We start from the raw sequence: 22,383 nt of genomic DNA, 5'->3' as shown, positions 1-22,383 counted from the left end.
AATCTTTCCCATAAAAAAGCTGTCATGTCTCTTCGCGTTCGTGTCTACTCGTGACCTTGAAATATTTGCTGTTGCATCATATTAGTTGGAGCACAGCAGACAAAGATATATGTAGAATGTTCAGATCTATTAATCATTGTAGGCTATTTTAAATAGATTTGTAAAATCAGAAATCCTTCAGGTGACTGCTTCACCAAAGCCGACATTTCGTGTTCATGCAACAAACAGCATTTTCAGAGGTCTGTTCATGCAGTAACTAACTTCTTACGTAGGCCTACTGCGTGACTGCTTCTAAAGCAGATGATGAAAACATGATTATCAAAGCGAATCTTTAGGACACCGCGTAACTGAGTGACTTCTTTCAGAAGCAATTACACCTTTGCATATATTATAGCTGGTGCCGTGACCATGATAAACACGGGATAGAATCTGGACCAGTGGACGTTATCGTCAGTGGCGTATTTTTCCTCGCCTATTGAGGAATACGATATGCTTCTTAATATGGTAACTCGTGTAGGCTAACTACATGCTATTTTGTGTCATATATTAGCAGTGGCAGAGTTAGACTTTTTTCAAGGGGTGGCCAAAGGGTGACCAAGGCTTTATCAGAGGGGTCCATATACAAATGATGAACGAAAGGAAACATAAATGACCTTAAAATGACCATTTCCAGTGGGGTGGCAAGGGCTCTGTTGGGGGTGAGATTGCCACCCCTGCACCCCCCCCCCTTTGGCTACGCCACTGTATATTAGGGTAGAAAGTGGAGTGATTTTCTAAAAACCTTTATTGGTGCGCCCGCGAGGTGACCAGGAAAATTACATTTTAAACTCAAGCAGTCTAGCGTAATAGTTTAAATTGCGCATAGCCAGAAGCCTGCTCTTCAACACCCTTTAAACAATGTAGATGAACTGCGTTTGGTGAATCCAAAATCCCACCAGGGCTTTTAAAAAAATAGCCTGACGGTGTTGCCTTTGCAGTTTGTTTTTCGCTGCCGACACCAAACCCACTTCCTGCCCATTGCCCACGGTTCGGAAACTTCTTAGTCCTTTTCTAAAGGAGACTTTGAAGCGTGTGCTTTGGTTAATTTTATTCCCCATTGGTGTCGCGTGGGCCTTCGAAGGACCTCCAGAGGGCATCATTACGCCATCCCCGAGCGCGCGGTGTGCCGATTCAAACTCTGCGGAATGTTCCCGCGCTTATGAAGAGTGACGTATTTCCTGTCTCTTCATCTCGCTGGTGTTGTTCTGGTGAACAGTGAACCGCTGGTGAACTTCACTGCGCCTCTTTTAAGCGTGACTCTGTAGTGTTCAGCAAGTTGAGCGCCAGGCGTGACGACCACTACGTGGCATTTCATGCGAAGAGGACACAAGTTGCCGCTGTTGTTTGCGGGCAGTCTGTCCCCTCCCTGCAGATTGACGCTTCACCATCTAGAGGCAGGTTTGACAAGACAATGTGCAGATTTTATTTTCCACTTGATATTCGCAGCGTGAATTAGGCCTAATCCAGTTGAGATGTGATAAACCGCTTAAAATGTTGGAAGCATGTGGGAACAGGGCATCAGCCTACGAACTAACTAATAATCACTAACATTAGTTCTGTTTGACAGGCGCAATTTCTTCATAAAAGTGATGCATCAATAGGCAGTACAAATCAATGCAATATGAAACGTTGGTGTTTTATACTAGGGGAATGTGCATGGTGGTTTTGGCCTGTTCGTCTGCGTGTCTTAAGGAGGTCGACCCTGATGTAGGCTAATGAACAAGCAGTCCTAATATAGAGATTGGTGCCATGGACGGGCTGCGTAGGTTTTTAAGTAGACATCACCTTTTTACGTACCTGTCTTTACAGGGAGGATGTATGCGTGAAAATAACCCCACGTTAGTTATGTATTTATGTACTTGGATATGCGGATACATGTTTCTTTATAGCTCAAAATGTATGAGTGTGGGTTGTGTGTTGTTTGTTTGTTTGTTTTTGAGTGCACAGAGATGGTGTCCCTAAACAAATGTGACCTTTTTATTATTCCCATGGATCATTGCAATATAAACACTTTTAAGCATACTTTGTATTGCTTTCATCAACCTAGTGAGTGTTATTCAAGAATTTATTTTCTTTGTGGAAAATTTAGCAAGCCTGCAGAGGAGGATATTCTTAGCTGGTTATAGTTTTACTTTGGAGTTATTATTAAATATGTATACTATTGATGTTGGCAGTGATACAAGAAAAGCATTTAATTGGTCTAACACCACAACTGACCTTTGATGTACTGTTTCCAGAGGCACCTAGGGCACCAGGTGAGGCAGTACACTGTTTGGAGCCCTAGGGCCTCGGGGCCAACAGCTTTAATGTACAGCAGTGGTGATGTGCTAACTTTGGGGCCCCAACAGACTCTAGAACTGCACTTGTTATTTTAAACAAAGACCACTACATGACGTTTTCCCACGAGATCGTCTTACTTACGCCACTAGATGTCAGTATATGTCTAAATTTTCAGCCTTTACATGAAGTAAACTAATCTGCCAGGCTGTTGATGATGGTTCTATTAAATGAATGTTTAGACCCATGATGCTAGAGGTCACAGGAAACGCCGACCTTTTTTAGGCATGTTTGTGAACTTTTTCAACTTGAGAATAATTGCAACTGCTTGGCCATTTTTTTGACACTGCATTATAAAAGGTTTCCAAATGACAGCAGCACTAAAGGACAGGGCCTGTAGGACCAGACGGCATCAGATCACTGTGCTGCTTTTCTTAGGAATTTGACCTAATCAAATTAGTATCGAAGGTGTTAGACGTTGGCACTTTCATACACGTGTGCACACATGCACATGCACCCTGAATAAACACTACAATAAGCCCAAATTAGCTGCATTGTGTCATATGAGAATCCAACAAAGAGGTAACACTGAATGACATGTCATTAGCCCACGGGAGGAGAAAGAGGAAACCTTTTAGGGACTGAAGTGGTCACCATGGTGACTAGTACCGTGTCCAGAACTCACCTAGGGGGCAGCAGAGATCAGAGGTGCAGCCTGCGATGGCTGGACGTCTGAAACCCAGCACGTCCGCGCTCGATTTAGATCACACAGCAAAGGGTTAAAGGGTTTATTCCCTCGCCCCTCCAGGCACAGAGCTGTGGGTTTATTGGCTGCTTTGTAGGTTGTTAAAAGCACAGCACGGCGCTTTCGTCTCTCCGTACACTAGTGTGGAGGTTTTACCGGAGAAACACAGAAGGCTTCGGTAGTTTGAAAGGGGAACGTTGTGTAGTGGCATCCAGAAAGCGAAGCGTTGGACGCTGGAGTGAAGGGCTGCCCACGCTCTCCTCCAGACCCTCTTCCTGTGTCGCCGAACCCCGTGCAGTTTAACAGGATGTTGTGCTGTTTCACGACTGGATTACGTGAAGCGCGGTTTCAGGAGCGCCTGTGCTGGGACTGCACAGCCTGGTATCGGGGTGTCCCTGAGAGCCTGGGAGCTCGGAGTCTCGGCGCTGTAGAGCCCAGGACTGTTGTGTACCTTCTCACACACTCCTGACTCATTCATGCTTCTTAGCTGACCAGTTACGTGGTGAAGGTGGGAAGGGGTGAACACAGGGTCGTCAGGGCCGTATCAGTCAGGCTTAAGGAATTATTACTCTCCGTCTCCTGTTTCACATACAGATCTCTTGATGCCTAATGGCTGTGACCGTTATCTGAGAAGAGCTCTTGAGCTGCTATGTTTTATATAACGATTATAGATTCAGAGGTAAATAACAGTGATGGTGTTTAGGAAACACCCCTGTGTATTTTCTCCACCATCCTCGTCAAGCAGTAATAGTTTGGGAGGTTAGAACCTCACTGTTAAAGATTCATAACATGTTATAGATCTGTAGTTGTTGTTTGTGATGCCACTTCTAATTCTTTGTGGCCTGTGCGCTCATCTTGGACACATTCACTGCAATTGATCCAAGAGTTTACCGACCAACAATGAGAAATGGCCCGTCGTGTAGTTAGAGGTGACCTGCTAATGTTCATAATCTCCACTGTCTCACGGCCTGTCTCTCTGCTGTCTCACGGCCTGTCTCTCCACTGTCTCACGGCCTGTCTCTCCACTGTCTCACGGCCTGTCTCTCTGCTGTCTCACGGCCTGTCTCTCTGCTGTCTCACGGCCTGTCTCTCTGCTGTCTCGCGGCCTGTCTCTCTGCTGTCTCGCGGTCTGTGTCTCTGCTGTCGCACTAATGCTGAGTCTGACTGGCAGCTCATTCCCTCCCTGTGGGCTGGTTGCTAGCCCCCTCACCATGGTTGCAGTCACACTCCTGGCCTTGTTGGTTTTCACCATGTTCTCTTTGGAAAGCCACTTCCATGTGGCCTGTGTTTACTAAAGTCTCTCTTAAGCAGCTGACAGCTCTGTCTCCACCCCCTTTAGCAGCAGACAGCTCTGTCTCCACCCCCTTTAGCAGCAGACAGCTCTGTCTCCACCCCCTTTAGCAGCAGACAGCTCTGTCTCCACCCCCTTTAGCAGCTGACAGCTCTGTCTCCACCCCCTTTAGCAGCAGACAGATCTGTCTCCACCCCCTTTAGCAGCAGACAGATCTGTCTCCACCCCCTTTAGCAGCAGACAGATCTGTCTCCACCCCCTTTAGCAGCAGACAGATCTGTCTCCACCCCCTTTAGCAGCAGACAGATCTGTCTCCACCCCCTTTAGCAGCTGACAGCTCTGTCTCCACCCCCTTTAGCAGCTGACAGCTCTGTCTCCACCCCCTTTAGCAGCTGACAGCTCTGTCTCCACCCCCTTTAGCAGCTGACAGCTCTGTCTCCACCCCTTTTCCACTACTGGGGGTGGAGCTATAACCTAATAAGGCAAATACACTTTTAATGGTTAATTTATTCCATTAAAAAGAGCCTTTTTCTCTGAATAATAAGATTGATATTGATTTTGGTCTGTTATTACCTTGTTTATTTAGCATTTTTGATTTAGTTTATTTAGTTTTGAACAGACCTTAACTGGTAGAATCCAGCCTGATCATATGAGGACCACTGGTTCATCATTTTTTCTATTAATTATTCTTCTGTGTGGTGTAAACCACAGTGGTACCTGACGACAGTTTTGCCTCTTTTTTTTTTTTTTTTTTTTTTTTTTTTTTACTTCTCAGTGCTTTGCTTCCCTTTTTGTGAGTAGAAGCGGGGATGTAGTGGAGGTTGGTGAGGTGTGGTGGAGGTTGTAGAGTCGTCCGTCTCATTAAGCTGTGCTGTGATGAATAGGCAGGGTTGCTATAGGCGGACAGGAGTCCGGGTCGCTGGACTCCCACCCCCTGCTGTTTTTAATAGCTGCACAGAAACGAGCATTAAAGTAATGAAGATGGGGAGGTTTAGTCTCATGAGCAGTGAGCCCAAATGCATTTAAAAGGACTGCAGGATCTGAAAATGAGGCCTAATCTCCTAATCTTGGAAGCTCCTACTCGGACGCCTCTTTTTCAATCAACGCATCTCCATTTATTCATTTATTTATTCAGATGACTGTGTCGCACAGGTTGCCACATGGATACAGATTCATCCAGCTGCTCTGCCCTCACCCACAGATTTGGTTTATCGCCACAGTGGTATGGGGCTCATTGTCCCCCTGAAAAGGATTGTGGCTCCTCTCCGGGATGTGATAAGGTTCCTGGGTGAAAGGCTCGTCTTATCACCTTTATGTGCCATGACGCATGCTTTGTTTTATGAGATGTATCTCTTTGTCTCTTCTGTGTCTCTCCTCTTTCTCCCAACGTTCTCAGACCTTCTCCATTTCCTTAGCCACTTGTCATCCGTTCAGAAGCACGTTGGAAGCTCTAGAAAAGGTTCTAAAAGACTTTCAGCGGCACTTTGCTGTCCTTCCCTTGTCTACTCCGCTCCCTTTAATGAAATGCACGTCTAAATCATCTGTGTCCTCTCCCCTTTTCTGGGGGACCGTGTGGGCTGGGAGGGGTCCTTTAAAGGCCTTGCTCGATTCTCTTCCAGCTAGATTTGTTGACACACAGTCCATCCTGCCCCCCCTGCCACCCCAGCTCTCTTTGAAATGCCCCCTGCCCCCCACTCCCTTTCTCTGAGCAGTAAAGCTGCCCCAGATGTGGGTTGTATTAGCATAGCTGCTGAACAGAGGGGGGGCACTAAATATATTACAACCATTAGCTTTTGTTTGTGAGGTGACAGTTTTAAAACACTGAGGCTTTTCACCGACCACAGGGAGGAGAGACACAAGAGCGTAGCTGTGATTTCATTTTAACTGCCATTTAAATATATCCAGGAAAACTGCTGGGCCAGTACTGCAAAAACCGTCCCAATCAGTCTTTTAAATAAAGCTTCAAAGTTCAACTGTGAAATGTGCTTTTAATGAGGGGAAAAATGTGTGACCTAGGTCTGGTGCCGCCTCATATTTTGTATGGGTTTGTTGAACAAATCTTTAAAAGGACAGAGACTTGTTAACATGCCCTTCCTAATGTGTTTTTTTTCCTTTGGTAATGTCGTAGTTTGCACAGTTTTACACTGTGTAAATCAGTATGTTGGTACCAGTATTGACTGTGTATATACAGTTGACTGTGTTTAATTATTATGTATTTAAATATTTAGGGGTCCAAGCACTGAAGGTGTGGGAACTCGATTGCTATAGCACAAATGTTTATTACTCCATTTCAGACCAAACCATACGTACTATAGACATGATACTTGGTCAGTAAGTAGTACTCCTGATGACTACTGAAGGCTCTTGATGCCAACAAGATCAGACTAAAGGTGGCGCTGTGGCACACCCAAACACATCCCTGTCTTTAACTCCTTACACAGTAAGGCATGCAGCCTCAGTGGCATGGTGCAAAAGTGGTATGTAGCCAAAATTTATTTTTTTCCAGTCATTACAATAAAGGGATTTCAGCCCTTCATAAACCATGTACCTCAAGACTGTCCGTATGTCTGGAACGGGCACTAAAACTGTGACATCAGCCAGTCATGTTTCACACATTTTGTACATGTTTGACAGGCTTAGCATTGATCAATCCTCACAAAATGACTGGTTCATTCACCTATTCACTCGCATTACATACACACGTTTCATGGGAATAGCCCACTTAGGTGTGCTATGCTAAAAAATCAAGTATATTTCCTACGTCATTTTACTTGGCAAGATAAAACTGCACTCAAATCGTTCTTTATAGGAGATTTAACAATTTTGCAATTACAAATTATTTTCAGAAATGTTCCATCTTCCATCTAGGCTTAGTATTGTCATTTGGTCACATCAAAAAGGGCTTGGAATATTCAGCAGAAACTAAATTATAAAAATAAAAAAATAAATTATCAGCATTTTCACATATTTCTAAATATTGGGGTTATAACGCAGTGTTGATGCATTAGGAATGGTGATTAGTTTGACTGTCATGGTGTAGTTATCCTGCAGGTTCCTGGTGCTGACACCGAATCCCTGTGCAGGTGGAGACATGAGCAATGTGCGGTGGAGGAGAGAGGGGCGAGGCGGACCCCCTGTGGTCACAGAGACACATCCATCCCTCCTTCCTCAGGATCCGGCCCGGTCTGGCCGTCCCGCCGACCCGGGCATACTGGATGACCTCAGTCTGATGAGGGTCAGTGAGCAGCAGACCTTCTTAGCACGGTGAGACACTGGAGCAGTGCATGGAGACTTGGGTGAAACTTCTCATTGTGATACAGTTTTTGATTGGGTGTGTTGAATATAGTTTTATCTGTATATTTATAGTTTCAAAATGTTTATTTTTTGATGATATGATTGTTTGCCTTGGACAAGGGTGCTTGTCAAATACCTCAGTAAAGGTGAGTTGCATGATAATCTGCCCATGTTCCATAGTATGATCTTACCAGGAATGGGATTATAATTCTGATGCATTTTCATATTTCCTAATCCTTTTTTGTTTGTTTACTCTAAACCCGGTGGTTTGCTCATCACAGGAAGAGGAAGTCGTCACAAGCAGGCGATGGTGATGGTGATGATAATGTCCACAAGGGTTCGTCAAGCCGCACGCTGGGCCCCCCTCCCCCGCGCTCGGGGCCCACGGGGAGACCCCATGGCCCGGTCCGCTCCTCTCCCCGGGGTGCTCTCCACACCATCGGCCGGCTGATGAAGCTGGGACGCTTGCAGAATGTGGTAGTGCTGGCTGGGGCGGGTATCAGCACTGCCAGTGGCATCCCGGACTTCAGGTGACGCACCCTCATTCCTTCTCCGTTCGCTTCTCCATGTTGTGTGCTGGTGTTTCCTCCCACATTCCTCATCCCCTGTTTTTGTCTGTACATTGTGGTGCATATTTTAAAGCCACCTTACTGTTATTGATTCTGAGCCAAAATAAGAATTTATTTTTATTTTTTTTATGTCAGGACCCCAGGGACTGGCTTGTATTCCAACCTCGCAAAATACAACCTTCCCTACCCAGAAGCCGTCTTCAATATCGACTTCTTCTCTGATGACCCTCGACCCTTCTACTCATTGGCTAAGGAGCTGTACCCCGGCCGCCACCGGCCCAATTACGTCCATTACTTCATCCGCATGCTGCACCAGAAGGGCCTCCTGCTGCGCATGTATTCACAGAACATCGACGGCCTGGAGAAAAGTACGATTCCCGTTTGACCACTTGTAATGGGAACAAAGTAGCGATGAAATCCTCAAAAAACTGTATATACCACTTTTAAAAAAATAATTTGAAAGGTGTATAAATTCACTGACTGTCCTTAATAGTTTCACATATCAATAAAAATTTATTTAAAAAAATGTTAAGTTTATAGATTGTGAACTGTGTTCTTGTGTTCAGTGTGTGGGATTCCAGATGATAAGCTGGTGGAGGCTCACGGCACGTTTGCCAGCGCGTCCTGTCACCTGTGCTACACGCCCTTCCCTGCCGAGGAGGCCAAGGTGAGGAGCTACTTTCATCAGATCTACCCTGATGATCACCATCACCACCTCAGTATTTATGGGGGGGTTTTTCTTCCTTTTCTTTTTTCTTCAGAAAGTCATCATGAGTGATGGAGTCCCCACCTGTTCCTTCTGCTCAGCCACTGTCAAGCCAAACGTTGTGTTTTTTGGTGAAGATCTGCCTGAAAAATACTTCCAGCATGCCAAAGATTTCCCCCGTGCAGACCTGCTCCTGATCATGGGCACCTCCCTGCAGGTGAGCACCATGGGACATTAGTGCAGGGCTTTCATGGAGCCCTTTGGTCATAACACATGGTCTTCGTTGAGACTAGAGGACGGGTAGTGTACTGATTCTAGATGGGGTAGCCAGCTGTGTTCCTGCGTATTCTCATGATGAGCGTGAAGCGTGCGTTTGTCTTGCGGGGCAGATCGAGCCCTTTGCCAGCCTGGTGAACACAGTGAGGCCCGCGGTGCCGAGACTCCTGCTGAACCGGCACGCGGTGGGACCGTTTCAACGCAAGACCCTCCGCAGACGAGACTACATGGAGCTCGGAGACCTGGTGGACTCGGTCGGCCGGCTCGCACGGATCCTGGACTGGCACGCCGAGATCCAGGACCTGATGGACAGCCAGGAGGGAGGGGTGTGTCCATGCGCACTAGCTGCTTGCAGAGTGGTTTAATCCACAGTGTTGTGATGTTACACTCAGGGTGTGTGTTCGTTCCCCAGACCCTTCCTGCGATGATGAGCAGCCCACAGTCGGGCATAGGACAGCAGGCGACCCGGCAACAGAGCGGCGACTCGGGCTGGAGGAGCGAGGCTCAGGCCCGGGGAAGCAGGCCGGCCCAGCCCGGTCCCGAAGGCCCGGTTTCCTCCTGCAGCAGTGAGGAGAGTGACTCCTCAGAGCCTGACGGGAGGAACCAACTGCTTTCAGTACCAAGCAACTATGGCTGACTGATCGCTCACAGTCTGGACATGGAAAGGCCGTTGCAGTGCTGGACCTGTTGAGGTCTGGATGATTTTATTTCTTAAAGGAAGGTGAGATGTTGGTGGAACATCTACAGTTTTAGTAAATCTTTAAAATACCAATTAATATATTTCATTAGAGAGAACCTTATGCAGAAATGATTTAACAGTGCATTTATTTGGTCGGACTCAGAGTAGAGTGACCTTTGGGCTCCTGAGTGAAAATGGGGGAAGTAGAAATGAACACGGTTCTGATTGGCTAGCGTGACACGCTGAAGGTGCAGTGCTCAGCTGTGTTGGTAGTACCGCAGGATCAGAGCTAGAAGCTTCCTCCCAAACTCGTGTGTTACGAGTGAAAGTGTGTGTTTATCTGTGTGCGCCTGCGTGAAGGGTGTATGAGAATTTAAGTGTAAGTAAGTTTCGCTTGCTGGTACGAGAGAGGCTTTGTCCATTCGATGACTGTAATGAAGTCATGACCCTGCCCTCTTGAGCTGGCTGATCTACGACTCTCAAACTCCGTGCAGAAGTCGTCTGTGGCTGAATTAATCTGTTTTGCTGCTGTTCAGCCAATTGTATCCCTGCTGACTGTAGAGGTTGAGTGGTGCATGTAAAAACCTAGTTAGAAGACACTCAACCTCCCCCCATACTGTTTTGAATATACAGGTTGCTGTTTTTATGTGACCTTCCTGTTTTATCACTACTGTTGACATTAAAATGTTTTTAAAGTCAGTCCACTTGTGTAAATGTTGTGGAGTTTCTCATTTAACACCTGATTTGTCCTGATTTGGAATATTGGAACATACATGAAACACACTCTACTAAGAAACCTGAGACAGGCGTTTATGGCTCAATAGGTGGAAATATTATTATTGGAATATTGTGTAAATGTACTTCAGTAATACAATTAACTTTGAAAACACCATTAACAAATCATGAGTATATATTTTTATTCTTTACAAAAGCACACACGTTTAAAGTGAAAGTACACCGCTGGCTCTGACCCCAGACAGGATGCCAATACATAGCTTAGCTTAGCTCTTTTTAAAGCTCTTTCAGGGAACCAGTGTATTTTGTAGGCTTTTGTCGGATAAGGAAAGCTAATGGAATCTTGGCTTCACCGATGGTCAAGACACACACACAAAATGTCCAAGTTCAAAGTGCAAAGGAATAACATGGAAACAGCCATTCAGTCAAGGTGTTTAAGTGCAATCGCATGCATTTAAGGACAGTGAAGGATTAGAATTCAATCACAACATTCATTCTCATTTCACGTGGACCTGATCACCATGCATGTGCTGCTATCTTCTCAATCAAAACAACTGGTAATAACGCTTCAATCACACGGGTTCTGCACCAAACCAATATTGGAGGCATTTCTGTTCTGCAAGAGGAGTTTTGCTTTCAATTGTTTACAATAGTTAAGCCGTATGTTAACATAAGCGAATATTCTTAAAGACGACAGGCAGCCGTTTCACCGTTGAAGGTTAAAGGTCACTGATCTAACCAAGAACAGGCACATCAAATGCAACTGGTGTCCCTAAGGGCTTAAACTGATCAACCAGTGAAGTGTGGATGTATTTATGTAATGATATATTTTTAGATCTATATCTATCCATATAGATGGAAGGGACAGCCCTTCCTGTGCTGGTCATGACTCTAGGCTACCAGCTCCTCCCCTACACACCAGCCTGTCCCCTGCCCCCATGTCCCCACAGCCTAAGGCAGCTAAGGGTTCTAGCACGGTCACTTCATGTCTTTGCTGTTATTGGCCATTCAGTCCTTCATACTAAACTGTCCAAAAGCAGCAGAGAAGCATGGTGTTAAACACACACTCTGTGCACCCCCCCCCCCCCCCACGTCTTCAGAGACACTAGTCTGCACTCCAGTAACAAAAGATACAGTGATTACAAATGGTTGTTGAGATTAAAATAGGGTTATTAATGTTAAATGTTATGAACTATCAGTGTTTATCAGAACGAGGCACAGAATTCCCCAACCACCTCCCAGAGAGATCAAGCACTGAAAGAACAGCCAATTAGAGGACTCTTAAAAGAAACTCCACACATACAGGAAGTGGTGTTCATTTAACAGTCTACGTTTCTGTGATCACACCCCTTATCAAACAAAAGCTCACCCTCATAATTGTATCTGAGCATTTCAATGCACCTTGGTTAAGGAATAATTACCAGGGTCAAACAAAACTTCTAAGGCCTGCCTGTGACCCTGAGAGTTCCGCAGGGTCCTAGAGATCTCAGACGCACCAAGACAAAGAAAGAAACAGTTCCTGAGGGCACATTCTCTCTGCCTGTGTGAAAGTCCATCTTTCAAGGTCCAAGTCCGACATAGATGACAGGGCGTCGGTGAGTCCCCGACGGGCGGAGAGGAGGGGCCCCTTGGTGCCCGAGTGAGTTGGACTAATCTGATTCTGAATCACTGCTTCCAGCAACCTGGCACGCGTGCACAGCCTCCTCTAGGGGTGCTAGTGAGCCATCCTTCCTCACTCCCATTGGCCTGATCAACTGTTGCCTGTGGAGAGAGAACACTGTAATTAGTAATTCGCATACACCTTGAAGTAGTTTTAGATTTTGAAAATCTTTTTATATCCAGACTTCAGAAATAAGCATTCCCCTTTTTGCATTTTACCTTGTGTACATCTCTTCTAACGCGTATGTATTTGTACCATGTAAAAGTAGCCAGTTCAGCAGGTGAACTCCAGTCCGTACTATGCAACATGTGCGGCGCTGATGAGAACCAGCTGCTAGTGTAAACACAAATGAGATGCATTTGTTGCCCCTCAAATCCCATCAATGTAGACCAATTTGTCAACACAATGCACCTGTTCCTTCAGAGAAACCCACTGTGGCCTCCATTGTAGTGCTATAGTGCCATTCAGCTCCTTCCCCTAAAAGGGCCCTGTTGATGTGCAGAACATCTTTCTTTTCCTTCACATCCGTCTGTGCGAGAGCCCTTGGAATCATGGCCCCAAACGCAGCCCTTCAGACACACACACCCCAAAGGCCGGCCCTTTGGAGCAGTACGCCCTTTCTCCACCCGCCTCGCAGTTTAATTACAGGATCAGTCCTCATTCTAATCTCTTCAAAGCCACGGCTGCTCCTTCACGCTAATCCAATTATATCTGCACTGTGTGTCACCAACTCAGCCCAAGATGATTCATCGAAGCTTTATCCAATCAAATCAAAGCCCAAGGTGATTTATCGGAACATTATCCAATCAAAGCTCGAAAAGGCTCATTTGCCTTGATTTTTGGTAATGTGTAACAAATAAACGTGGAACAAATTAACTTCTAATTCCAGGTATTTTCAAAACCTGGGTCAAGTCAACAGCGATACACAGCACCTGGAAGATACTAGCTTCTTCCTCCCCAAAATTAAACTTCAGTTCATCTCCTGAGATCAGGCCGAATGATAATGAAACCTAGAAAATGTCATAGTACAACCAGGTTCTCAGATGGTCTTGGTATAATGGAGGGGTGTTTAAATTATTGTTTAAATATCCTACACCATATACTCTGTGCTCAGCTGCAGTAAATCTGTGTAGCGCCATCAGATACAGTGGCACATCTGTAGCACCGCACAGGTGGATACAGCCATCTGACATCAAACTCAGGTCACTGTAAGAGCTGCCTACATACAATAGATAACGATTCTGCTTGCCAAGAAAAAAAAGGCACAGCGCTGATCCATAAAGACATACCAACTAATTAATTCCAAAGCTGATGAAGAACTGAACAGGAGCATGAGTGTGTGTACACACACGTGTGTGTGTGTGTGTGTGTGTGTGTGTTGGGGGTGTCTGAGTCAGTGCTAATTGGAGCGAGTCAAGCAATAGAAGGTGGGGGTGCATTCCTGCAGGACTCTGCCTGTCTCCTGAGCAGCCACACACACTCACACACACACACACACACACCTCGACACCCCAACCCCCAAAAGAATAGGGGAGGAGTGAAAAGAGAAAGAGAGAGAGAGAGAGAGATCCATTCTAAAGGAAGGAATCTGCCTCTCGTGGGCACACGCTGCTCATTATGACTCAAACACCCTATAGATGGAGCAGAACAATGACGTGGCCTTGTGTTTGCAAACTTTAGCCCCTCCCCCTCCTCCCGTCGATCTCACACACACACACACACACACACACACACACACACACACACACCAAAGCCACTCTAATTGAGCCAGCCCTCATCTCAGGAGCACGTTTGGCACCTCTGCTCAAAGCAGCAAGCCTTGTATAAAAGAGATGTATATGTATTTAAAGATAAATAAATAAGTGTGAACGTGCAGGACAAAGAGCCGTGAGCCCGCCACCCCACCGCGGGCACCAATTAGTGGGTAATTAATGCGGCGGGCCCGGGGTGAGGAGCTACGGTGCGGTGACTCCTGCTGAATGCGGAGGCTGGGCGTCTGTCTGCCACACGGAGGCAGCGGGAGATTCCTGCCTTAATGAGGCCGTCGGTAAGGAAGGTGCCCAGAGCAACGGCACAGCTATACCCGCCGCCACGCCACTAACGCTTGTCGCCGATGGCGACGGGAAGGTCAGCATCTCGGCACCTGCTCTTCCCAAAGCATCTCGCAGGAGCAGAATCATGGTGGACCTGCTCAGCTTACTGAAGACAGACATCTGCAGGAACACGTGCCAATCGCACCATTAAGAATTAAGAGACCAGAACAGCTAACACAACCACAACGCAATCCTCAGCAAACCTAAAAAACCCTCACAAATTGTAAAACGTAGAATTAGCATGTGCAGGATATTGGAATATTCGTCATGAGATTTTTACAAATACGGATGACATTAGTATGCTGATCATGTTTGACAGAACGCTCCTACACACCCAGTTCTCCCAGTTAATCCCAGTTTCCTTCCTCTAGTCACAGTCCCACTCTACTCCTGCTCTCAGAAGTTCGTACTACAGGCCCGGCTAGCTTCCATTTTAACATCCTACACACACGTGCCACATTGCACCAACCTGCTGAATCTTCTGAATGGTTTTTTTCTTCAGTTGATTGTATGCTACTTAGATGAATGAAACTTAGAAAACACATACTCCATCACTCAGAACCAATACCTGATGTCCTGAGGGGAACGTCCTGGTTGGGAAAGGACCCCAAACTGTTTTAGCCGTCCTTAAATAACGCCTCTGACATGCCCAATTGGCTGCGAGTATTTCAAGTCAAGGAAAGAGAATTTATATGCTGTTATTCTTTCTTATTTATGATTTCATTGCTAAATATGAATGTACCTAGAATATATTTTTTGTTCATTTGACTGCATTGATTATGGATAGATCAACATAAAGTCAAAGTTAAGTTTAGAGTAGAATCTGTATCGTCTGAGGTGGATTAAACTCGCGTCTCTGCTGGAGCAGGACGGGGCAACACAATTAAATAAGTGAGCTCCCCAGTTACCTGCATCAGTGCAAAACCATCGCCACGAACAACGGACTGGACATATGTGCTAAAGGGCATGATAATAGGGTTCTGGGTGATGGGCGGCAACATCTTGGAAACCGCCAAATGTGTGAGTCCTGACTCCACGAGACAAGCCCATCCAATCACAGGGTGGTATGGTGTCCATTTCTGGGGGATGTTCTCCTGATGCACGAGTGCACTCTGTACATGTATCTGCTGGCGTTCAGAGACTTCAGCGTTCAGAGGGGCAAATGATCTGCTAGTATGGCCATGTTGACGTTCTTCCCTGATGGTAATGGTACCCATCAACAGGATAACGCCCCACCTCACCGCACAAGGGAGGTACAGAAGTGGTTTCATTAACACAACAGTGACTGTAGTGTCATTCCCTGGCCTGCTAACTCACCCAGACTCAGTCCAGTGGAGCACATCTGGAAAAAGCTGGATCACCAGATTCACTGTGATTCAACCCCACAGTCTGAGGGACCTCAGTGTTCTGCTGCTGCGGTCCTTCACAAAATTAACACCCTTGTGCAGAGCAACTGTGGTTTGAGTTACTTGTTGCAGCTCCATACCCTTCCCAAGCAGCAAGTGTTACTGTATGACCGATTCCTACCGTGACAACTCGCCAATCATGTTTGCGAGCTTCTGAGCTTCATACTCCTTCTGCTCCTCGGTCATGTCTTCAATGGGGTTTGGCATGGGCTCTTCTATGTGGCCCGTGATTGGGTTAATGCTGAAAGAATCCCAGACATAAAGAAAAATCATCCAGAACCAGAAAACTCAAGCTTAGACTAAATTATCATTTTCAGAAGACGCAGACGCTGCACACAGGTGATGTTTTAAACGCGTCACTCACAACGGTTTAACCGATTTGTACTCCTCCGTGTCGGAGTCCTCATCAGCGGAGTACTCCGTCTCGCCCCTGCCCCCCCCCAACAGCCCCCGGGCCGCCAGCAGTCCCGCCGCGTTGCCGTACCCCGTGTACTTCAGCAGGTTGTCCACTGCAGGACATCAGACACAAACACGACGCATCACAGCCTCACCCACTAGAGCACCACATCAACACTCCCATTCTCTGACCGGCTTGTGCAATAATTGATCTCATGCAATTTATTACAGGTCATAAATTTTGCACTTTTAATTCAAAAGGTAAACATCTTACACCTGGGGTTCCTCAGACCTGCACTGATCTCTACGGAGTCGGTACGAGCGACACTCACCACTCTCCTTACAGAGAACGAAGAGGAACTCTGCAGCTCCCTGCTTCACGCCCATGTCTACATGCGTCATGAGGCGCACCAGCTTGTTCCGCACGGTGCTGCCCACCTCGGGCCTCTCCTTCACATCTTTGAGAGGTGGTAGAACCTGCACATTAAACCCCCCCCGATTCATTACAAGAGCCCCAGAATGGAAAAGCACAACACACCTGGGAACGGTGAACCGAGTAAAGCCCTCCTCAAAGACACAGCAGCAGTCTGTACCTTGGCTTTGAGGTATCTGCGAATCTCCCTGTGGTACCTGGAACTTTCCGTCATGAGGCTCAGTACCGGAGTCAGCCCCTCTTTGTAGTTGGACCCCTGAGAGGTGAAAGAACACGAGTGAACTGTGCCGCTCTGGCCAAGCAGCAGAAGCTCCGTGAAGGTCGAGGGCACAAGCGTCTCGTGTCACGCGCTCCCGGTCGGTACCTTGTCGATCCTCTTCTCCATGAAGTCCACAAGCACCTGCACAGCATCCATGTTCTTGCCACCGTATTTGTCAAGGCCTCCCTGGACAGGCACGTGTATGAGGGCGTCCAGACAGGACATGGGAAGGTTGCTCAGGAGGTTTATGGCATGGCTGAGAAACATGAGTGAAGAGAACAACTCTCAGGATCATGCAGTGCTGGCCAACTGAGCGATGGGAGTGGACGCCTGCAGAGTAACACTAGTCAAGAGTAACACTATAGAGTAACATTTTACTAATGGGGCAGTCATGGTCCTGTGGTAGGGAACTGGTCTTGTGACCGGAGGGTCGTGGGTTCGATTCCTGAACCTGAGGTGCCCTTGAGCAAGGCACCAAACCCCAACTGCTCCCCGGGTGCTGGGCTAGGGCTGCCCACCACTCTGGGCACATGTGATCCACAACCCCCTAGAAATCACTAGTGTGTGTGTGTGTGTGTATGTGTGTGTTCTAACTGCACAGATGGGTAAAAAGCGGAGGACAAATTTCGATTGCGGTGAAAAATATGGCACATTTACATTTTTTATAGAGTAACACTAGTTAAGAGTAACACTTTAGGGTCAACCAGATAGATGGAGCCTTTATGTATGCTTCTCTTGTTTAGAATATTCAAAAAACCATGGCGATAAGCTTCATCATGCTCCATGATCTTGGCATGCAGGTCATGTGACCACGTGTCCTCTACGTCTGGCCCTGCTGCATCATCAAACAGCCATTTACACAAACTCTGAGGAACTGCTCATCAACAGTTCAAAATTAGAGAACGAAAAAGTACCTGCACAAATTTGCATACCACTTTGCACACCACTTTTATTCAAATGCCATAATGTAGCCTACAAGTCTGCTGGCAGCCACCCGTGCACCGTGCTAGCCAAGCGAACATTTACTGGGGGTGGGGCCCTTGGTTCCTGGGGCCATTTGAATAAGAGAGGGCCAGCTAATAGTGCCCAGATCTGCTTCAGCACATTCAGTGTGCTTTGTTTCAGGGGCTGAATATAGTTGGCCTGGTCGCAGAGTGCTAGAATGCATTGTGCGTTTGTGTCAAGAGTGCAGACATTCCAGAGGTGTGAAGGGACTGGTGACTGAACCAGAGGGGCACACAATGAACCCCACCCACCCAGACAGTGTGTGTGCTGGTGGTGGGGAAGGGGGTGGGAGTTTACTGGCTCTCTACAGGCCAAAGGGGTGCACCATTAATCACTCAAAGACGACACGTCTTCACTCACACTCACAGCTCTGGCATTTCAATACGTCATGAGAATTCTTGAAGGTTCGCTTCAGAGCATGTGCAGTTCCCAAGTGTTACACGGTTAGCCCCTCACTCATTGTGCGATTGGTCTCCTAACCTCCGCTGTGCGGGACTGTTACCTGGGGAACAGAGCCAAGTCCTGCTGACCGGCCCACGCTGTAGGGCCTGACGGGGCCTACCTGTGAACCTCCTCCGTCTTGTCCTCCGTCTCCGCCCTCAGCATCAGAATGTGCCTCATTAAAGCCGCGATAAGCCGCAACTGGTGATCATTGTGCTGTGGAAATAAAGACACACCGGGATGGTGAGGGAGGAGTCACACTAAACACCACTCATCACACTAAACACCATTTTAAATACATAAACTGGCCACTGTACATTCAAAGCCAATTTAGAAAGACGGAGACTGATGGGTGATGTAAGTAAATGAAAAAAAAGACTGTGGGACTGAAGTAGGTAGAAATGGGGTCAAGATGATGGGGGACAAAGGTTAAATGACCCTTCACCTCTTCCCTTCAAAATCCTGAGCAAACAGGGGGCAGTAAACAGAAATGTTTAGATATTGTGATACTATTTTGCATGGAAACCCTAAAGCATGTAATTTCATCTAGACAGGCTCCTCGTGCCAGTCGTGGTTCTCCCGCCCCGGATCTGTCGGCCCAGCTGAACTGGGTCAGTCGAGCTGCAGCAGACCCAACACAAGAGTACATGGCAGGGGGACTCTAGGACTGTGGCGGAGAGCTGGTGTTGTAGCAACACGGCCATTGTTGAAGCAGTACAGAGTGCTGAGGCAAATCACTGAACTGATAAAGCTCTGACTGCTGGCCAGATGAGAGGAGGAAATGCTTTCTGCTGCTGACCAAAGCTCTCGGCCAAAGACTCGAGCACACACAGAACATGGGCTTGATCTCATCAGCTACAAATACTCAGCAACTACCAAACTGGGTCTCGTTACCAAACCATCATAGTGTTATGATTATCTTACATGAGTGTTTAATGTAATACCTGCTCTACTACTAAAAGATTTTCTTTGTGTTATGTTGCCCAAAACAGCTGCTTAACACGCAGGGACCCTGAAGGAGAAACCTATATGACTGAGAAATGGCTAATAGGTTGGGCAGTCAGGGTATGTTTGCCACCCCCAAAGCTTTACAGTCTCCAACCTTTCTTCATGTTTACAGCATACGTGTGCTATGAAGCATTATGAACATTCATTTAAAATAAAAATCAAGTTCTTGAGCTGCACAGGCATCAATCACACCGCAGCCTCTCACCGAATCACTGGAGCTTGATAAGGTGATGTTGAACAGAGCCTTGAGGGCCTCCATCGTCTGCTCAACCTTCTCTGGTGGAATGGGCGGGGCCTGGTCGTCAGGGGGCATGACTTCACAAGGCCCCGCCCAGCGGATGTCCAGAATGCGTTCCAGCATGTCGGCGAGCAGACCGACGGCACCCGTTTCCGTGCATAATCCTCCCCGGATGTCTGGCCGCAGGGCGGAGAGCAGGAACAGCAGGCGCAGAGAGAAGAGCCCCACCTCGTGGTGGGCGGAGCCGGACGAGCGCATGTAGGCGCACAGCCCCTGTGGCAGCTGAAGGTCGACGCCCACCTGCTGCGCCGCCACGCTGTTGAACATCACGTTACACAGGCACTTGAGGGCTTCCACCACCACCTGCCCCTCCACCGCCGACTCCCCCTCCCACACAGGCTGCGCACCTGCGCCCGGCAGCCGGATCCTCGCCAGCCCCGCCAGCGTGAGGATGCCCTCCGGGGTAGCTACGGGCCCCAGGACCCGCTTGTCACGGGACAGGATGCGCATGGTCTCCAAACAGGTGCATTGGCACCGGGGCGGGACGGGACGCGTGAGCACTGTGAGCACGCCCTGACACAGCTTCTGCATGGGAGAAAACACACAAAACCAGAGTGACTGACAACCACCTCCTCCAATCCAAAAGAGCACCATTTCAATGGATGCAGTAAGCAGAAGGAACAGCTCCGGTTACAAATGGAAAACGATGCCGCAAAGTTACTGGAGGAGCAAAGCGTCAATCTTGTACTCACTGTTCGGGCAGCCTCTTCTTTGCAGTCAAAGCTAAATGTCCTACAGTTCTGAAAGACAACGTAAAGCATAGAAGAGGGTATGAACCTAGTTTGGCTCGTCCTATAGAATAATCAAGAAGGCATGAATGTCTCCAGTTGTGCACTTAACTGATAGGAGGCCTTAAAAATATTAAAAAGGGCAAATATAACAAAGCAAAAAACACATTTAAAAAGACTACCTACAGTTTGTCTTTAATTATTAACATTCATTCTCTTTGTCTGATGACTGTGATAAAATGTTAAAGGATTATATGGTTTAATTTGTCCATTACAACACTACAACTACACACATTAACACACCAATATCGAGACCAGGACATTTTAGAGCACTTCATGTTTCCCTCTGCCGACAAGGTTTTTGGAGATGGAAATGTCATATTCCAGCAGGACTTGGCACCTGGCCACACTGACAAAAGTACCCATGCCTGGTTTAATAACCACAGTATAACTGTGCTTGATTGGCCTGACCTAAACCCCATAGAGAAACTATGGGGTATTGTCAAGAGGATGATGAGAGCAGCCTTCAGCTCATCTGCATTGTTGGGTCTATCAAAGCAACCTGGGCTTTGCCATGCCACAGTGATGCAGTCATTCATTTAAAAGGAGCCCAGACCAAGTACTGAGTGCATTTACTGTACATACTTTCAGCAAGCCAACATTTCTGAATTAAAAACTAATTTTCCAGTCTTATATAATAATCAATTTTTTGGGGTTTTTATTGGTTGTAAGCCATAATTATCAACATTAGCACAGATAAACACTTGAAATAGATCACTGTCATTAATCTATATAATACATGCGTTTCACTTTTTTGTACTGAATTACTGAAATAAATTAACTTTTTGATGATATTCTAATTCCATCATCTATTCTAGTATACTGTAATAGCATAACAGTAGTGTGCTCTCCGTGTAAATCAAAGCAGGTGATCTACCTGTTGACCAGGTAAGCACAGGTGCAGGACTGACGAATACGCATGTCTGCGGCTTCCTCCTGCATACCACTGAAACTGATATCTTCCGTTTCTAATATGATGTCTTGTAATAAAACACACATACTGTACACAAAATAAGATTGATAGCTTCTAGATTATGGCATATTAATCTAGATAGCCAGGTTAGCTAGCGTTAGCTTCTGTCTGACTGCCCATAGCAACCTGCTGCAAGCACATCTCGGTGGCGGTTAGCTAGCTAGGCTAGCTAGCTGGCTAGTGAACATTTGACAAAACTAAGGAAAGGATAGCAAACATTTGCAAATGTTGTGTGTGAAATATGTTTTAAATAACGTATAACTACGTTGCGTTAGCTAATTACGACCTGTGGCTAGGTAACACGATTATAACATAGCCAAACATAGCATAAACACACTTAGCCTGCTAGCTAGCAGACCAGTGCGGTTTACTAAGCTAGTTGTCCGGCTGGTTCATTTGCGTCATTCAGTAACTTACCTCCGTGTTGTATACTTGCAAATGCCTCTCGATTTCATCCTCGTCTCCGTTTTCAATTTGAGATAAGATTGCACTCAAATCCATGTCTATAGACACCGAACACGCCAACTAACCGTACGAGACCAGCTGCTGAAAACCCACCCAGCCACCAGCAGGTCTCCCGACGCGCCTCCCTGACGTTTCACACCATCTTCTAACCGAGAAACGTCCTTAAGATCTAGCTGACCTACCACAGCAAACACAAGTGTCACGGTCCTTGGACAATCACGGGAAACTCCTTAAACAAACAGATAACACTAATGTTACTAAACTTCTGCCCCAAGAGGTAGGTGTGCGATAGCAGTGAGACGGAATTAATGCAGATAATGTGCATGAGTCCACACGCCTTATCTTGTGTTTATCTCACGTTTACTTTTAAGAGATGCCTGATATAATATGCAATTTGCACAAAACCATTGTTAGGCCAGGAAAATGCAATGATCTTACACTACAAAAGTCTGGTGCATTGTTCATTCATACGCAGTATGGAAAATATTTTGTTTTCAGACATTTGCGCCTATTCTGCTTTAATATACAGAATTTCTAAAAATAAAAA

At 46.6% G+C, this 22,383-nt stretch overlaps 2 protein-coding genes across 4 annotated transcripts; one reads left to right on the top strand and one right to left on the bottom strand.

Annotated features, from left to right (window-relative positions):
* Window positions 1-1,153: 1,153 nt before the first annotated feature.
* LOC143485598 (NAD-dependent protein deacetylase sirtuin-3) lies at window positions 1,154-10,575 on the top strand. 2 transcript variants are annotated; one of them, XM_076985091.1, is made up of 8 exons: window positions 1,154-1,437; window positions 7,436-7,616; window positions 7,928-8,176; window positions 8,351-8,583; window positions 8,782-8,882; window positions 8,977-9,138; window positions 9,311-9,523; window positions 9,610-10,575. In XM_076985091.1, exons 1-8 carry the CDS (start codon window positions 1,353-1,355, stop codon window positions 9,832-9,834), a joined length of 1,449 nt encoding a protein of 482 aa, XP_076841206.1. In that variant the 5' UTR covers window positions 1,154-1,352; the 3' UTR covers window positions 9,835-10,575. The 2 variants fall into 2 exon arrangements, with proteins under 2 accessions (XP_076841206.1, XP_076841212.1); XM_076985097.1 differs by having other exon boundaries at window positions 1,160-1,433.
* Window positions 10,576-10,779: 204 nt separating this feature from the next.
* Window positions 10,780-22,305, bottom strand: ric8b (RIC8 guanine nucleotide exchange factor B). 2 transcript variants are annotated; one of them, XM_076985088.1, is made up of 10 exons: window positions 21,789-22,305; window positions 20,303-20,350; window positions 19,518-20,135; window positions 18,426-18,520; window positions 16,964-17,114; window positions 16,760-16,855; window positions 16,499-16,643; window positions 16,138-16,279; window positions 15,892-16,011; window positions 10,780-12,372 (listed from the first exon to the last, which is right to left on the bottom strand). In XM_076985088.1, exons 1-10 carry the CDS (start codon window positions 21,870-21,872, stop codon window positions 12,261-12,263), a joined length of 1,611 nt encoding a protein of 536 aa, XP_076841203.1. In that variant the 5' UTR covers window positions 21,873-22,305; the 3' UTR covers window positions 10,780-12,260. The 2 variants fall into 2 exon arrangements, with proteins under 2 accessions (XP_076841203.1, XP_076841193.1); XM_076985078.1 differs by having other exon boundaries at window positions 16,135-16,279; window positions 21,789-22,292.
* Window positions 22,306-22,383: the final 78 nt, after the last annotated feature.

Source organism: Brachyhypopomus gauderio, chromosome 2 (genome assembly GCF_052324685.1).
Source record: "Brachyhypopomus gauderio isolate BG-103 chromosome 2, BGAUD_0.2, whole genome shotgun sequence".
Taxonomy (NCBI): domain Eukaryota; kingdom Metazoa; phylum Chordata; class Actinopteri; order Gymnotiformes; family Hypopomidae; genus Brachyhypopomus; species Brachyhypopomus gauderio.
The sequence above is the reverse complement of the archived record's forward strand: the minus strand, read 5'-3'. Positions and strand labels throughout refer to the sequence as shown.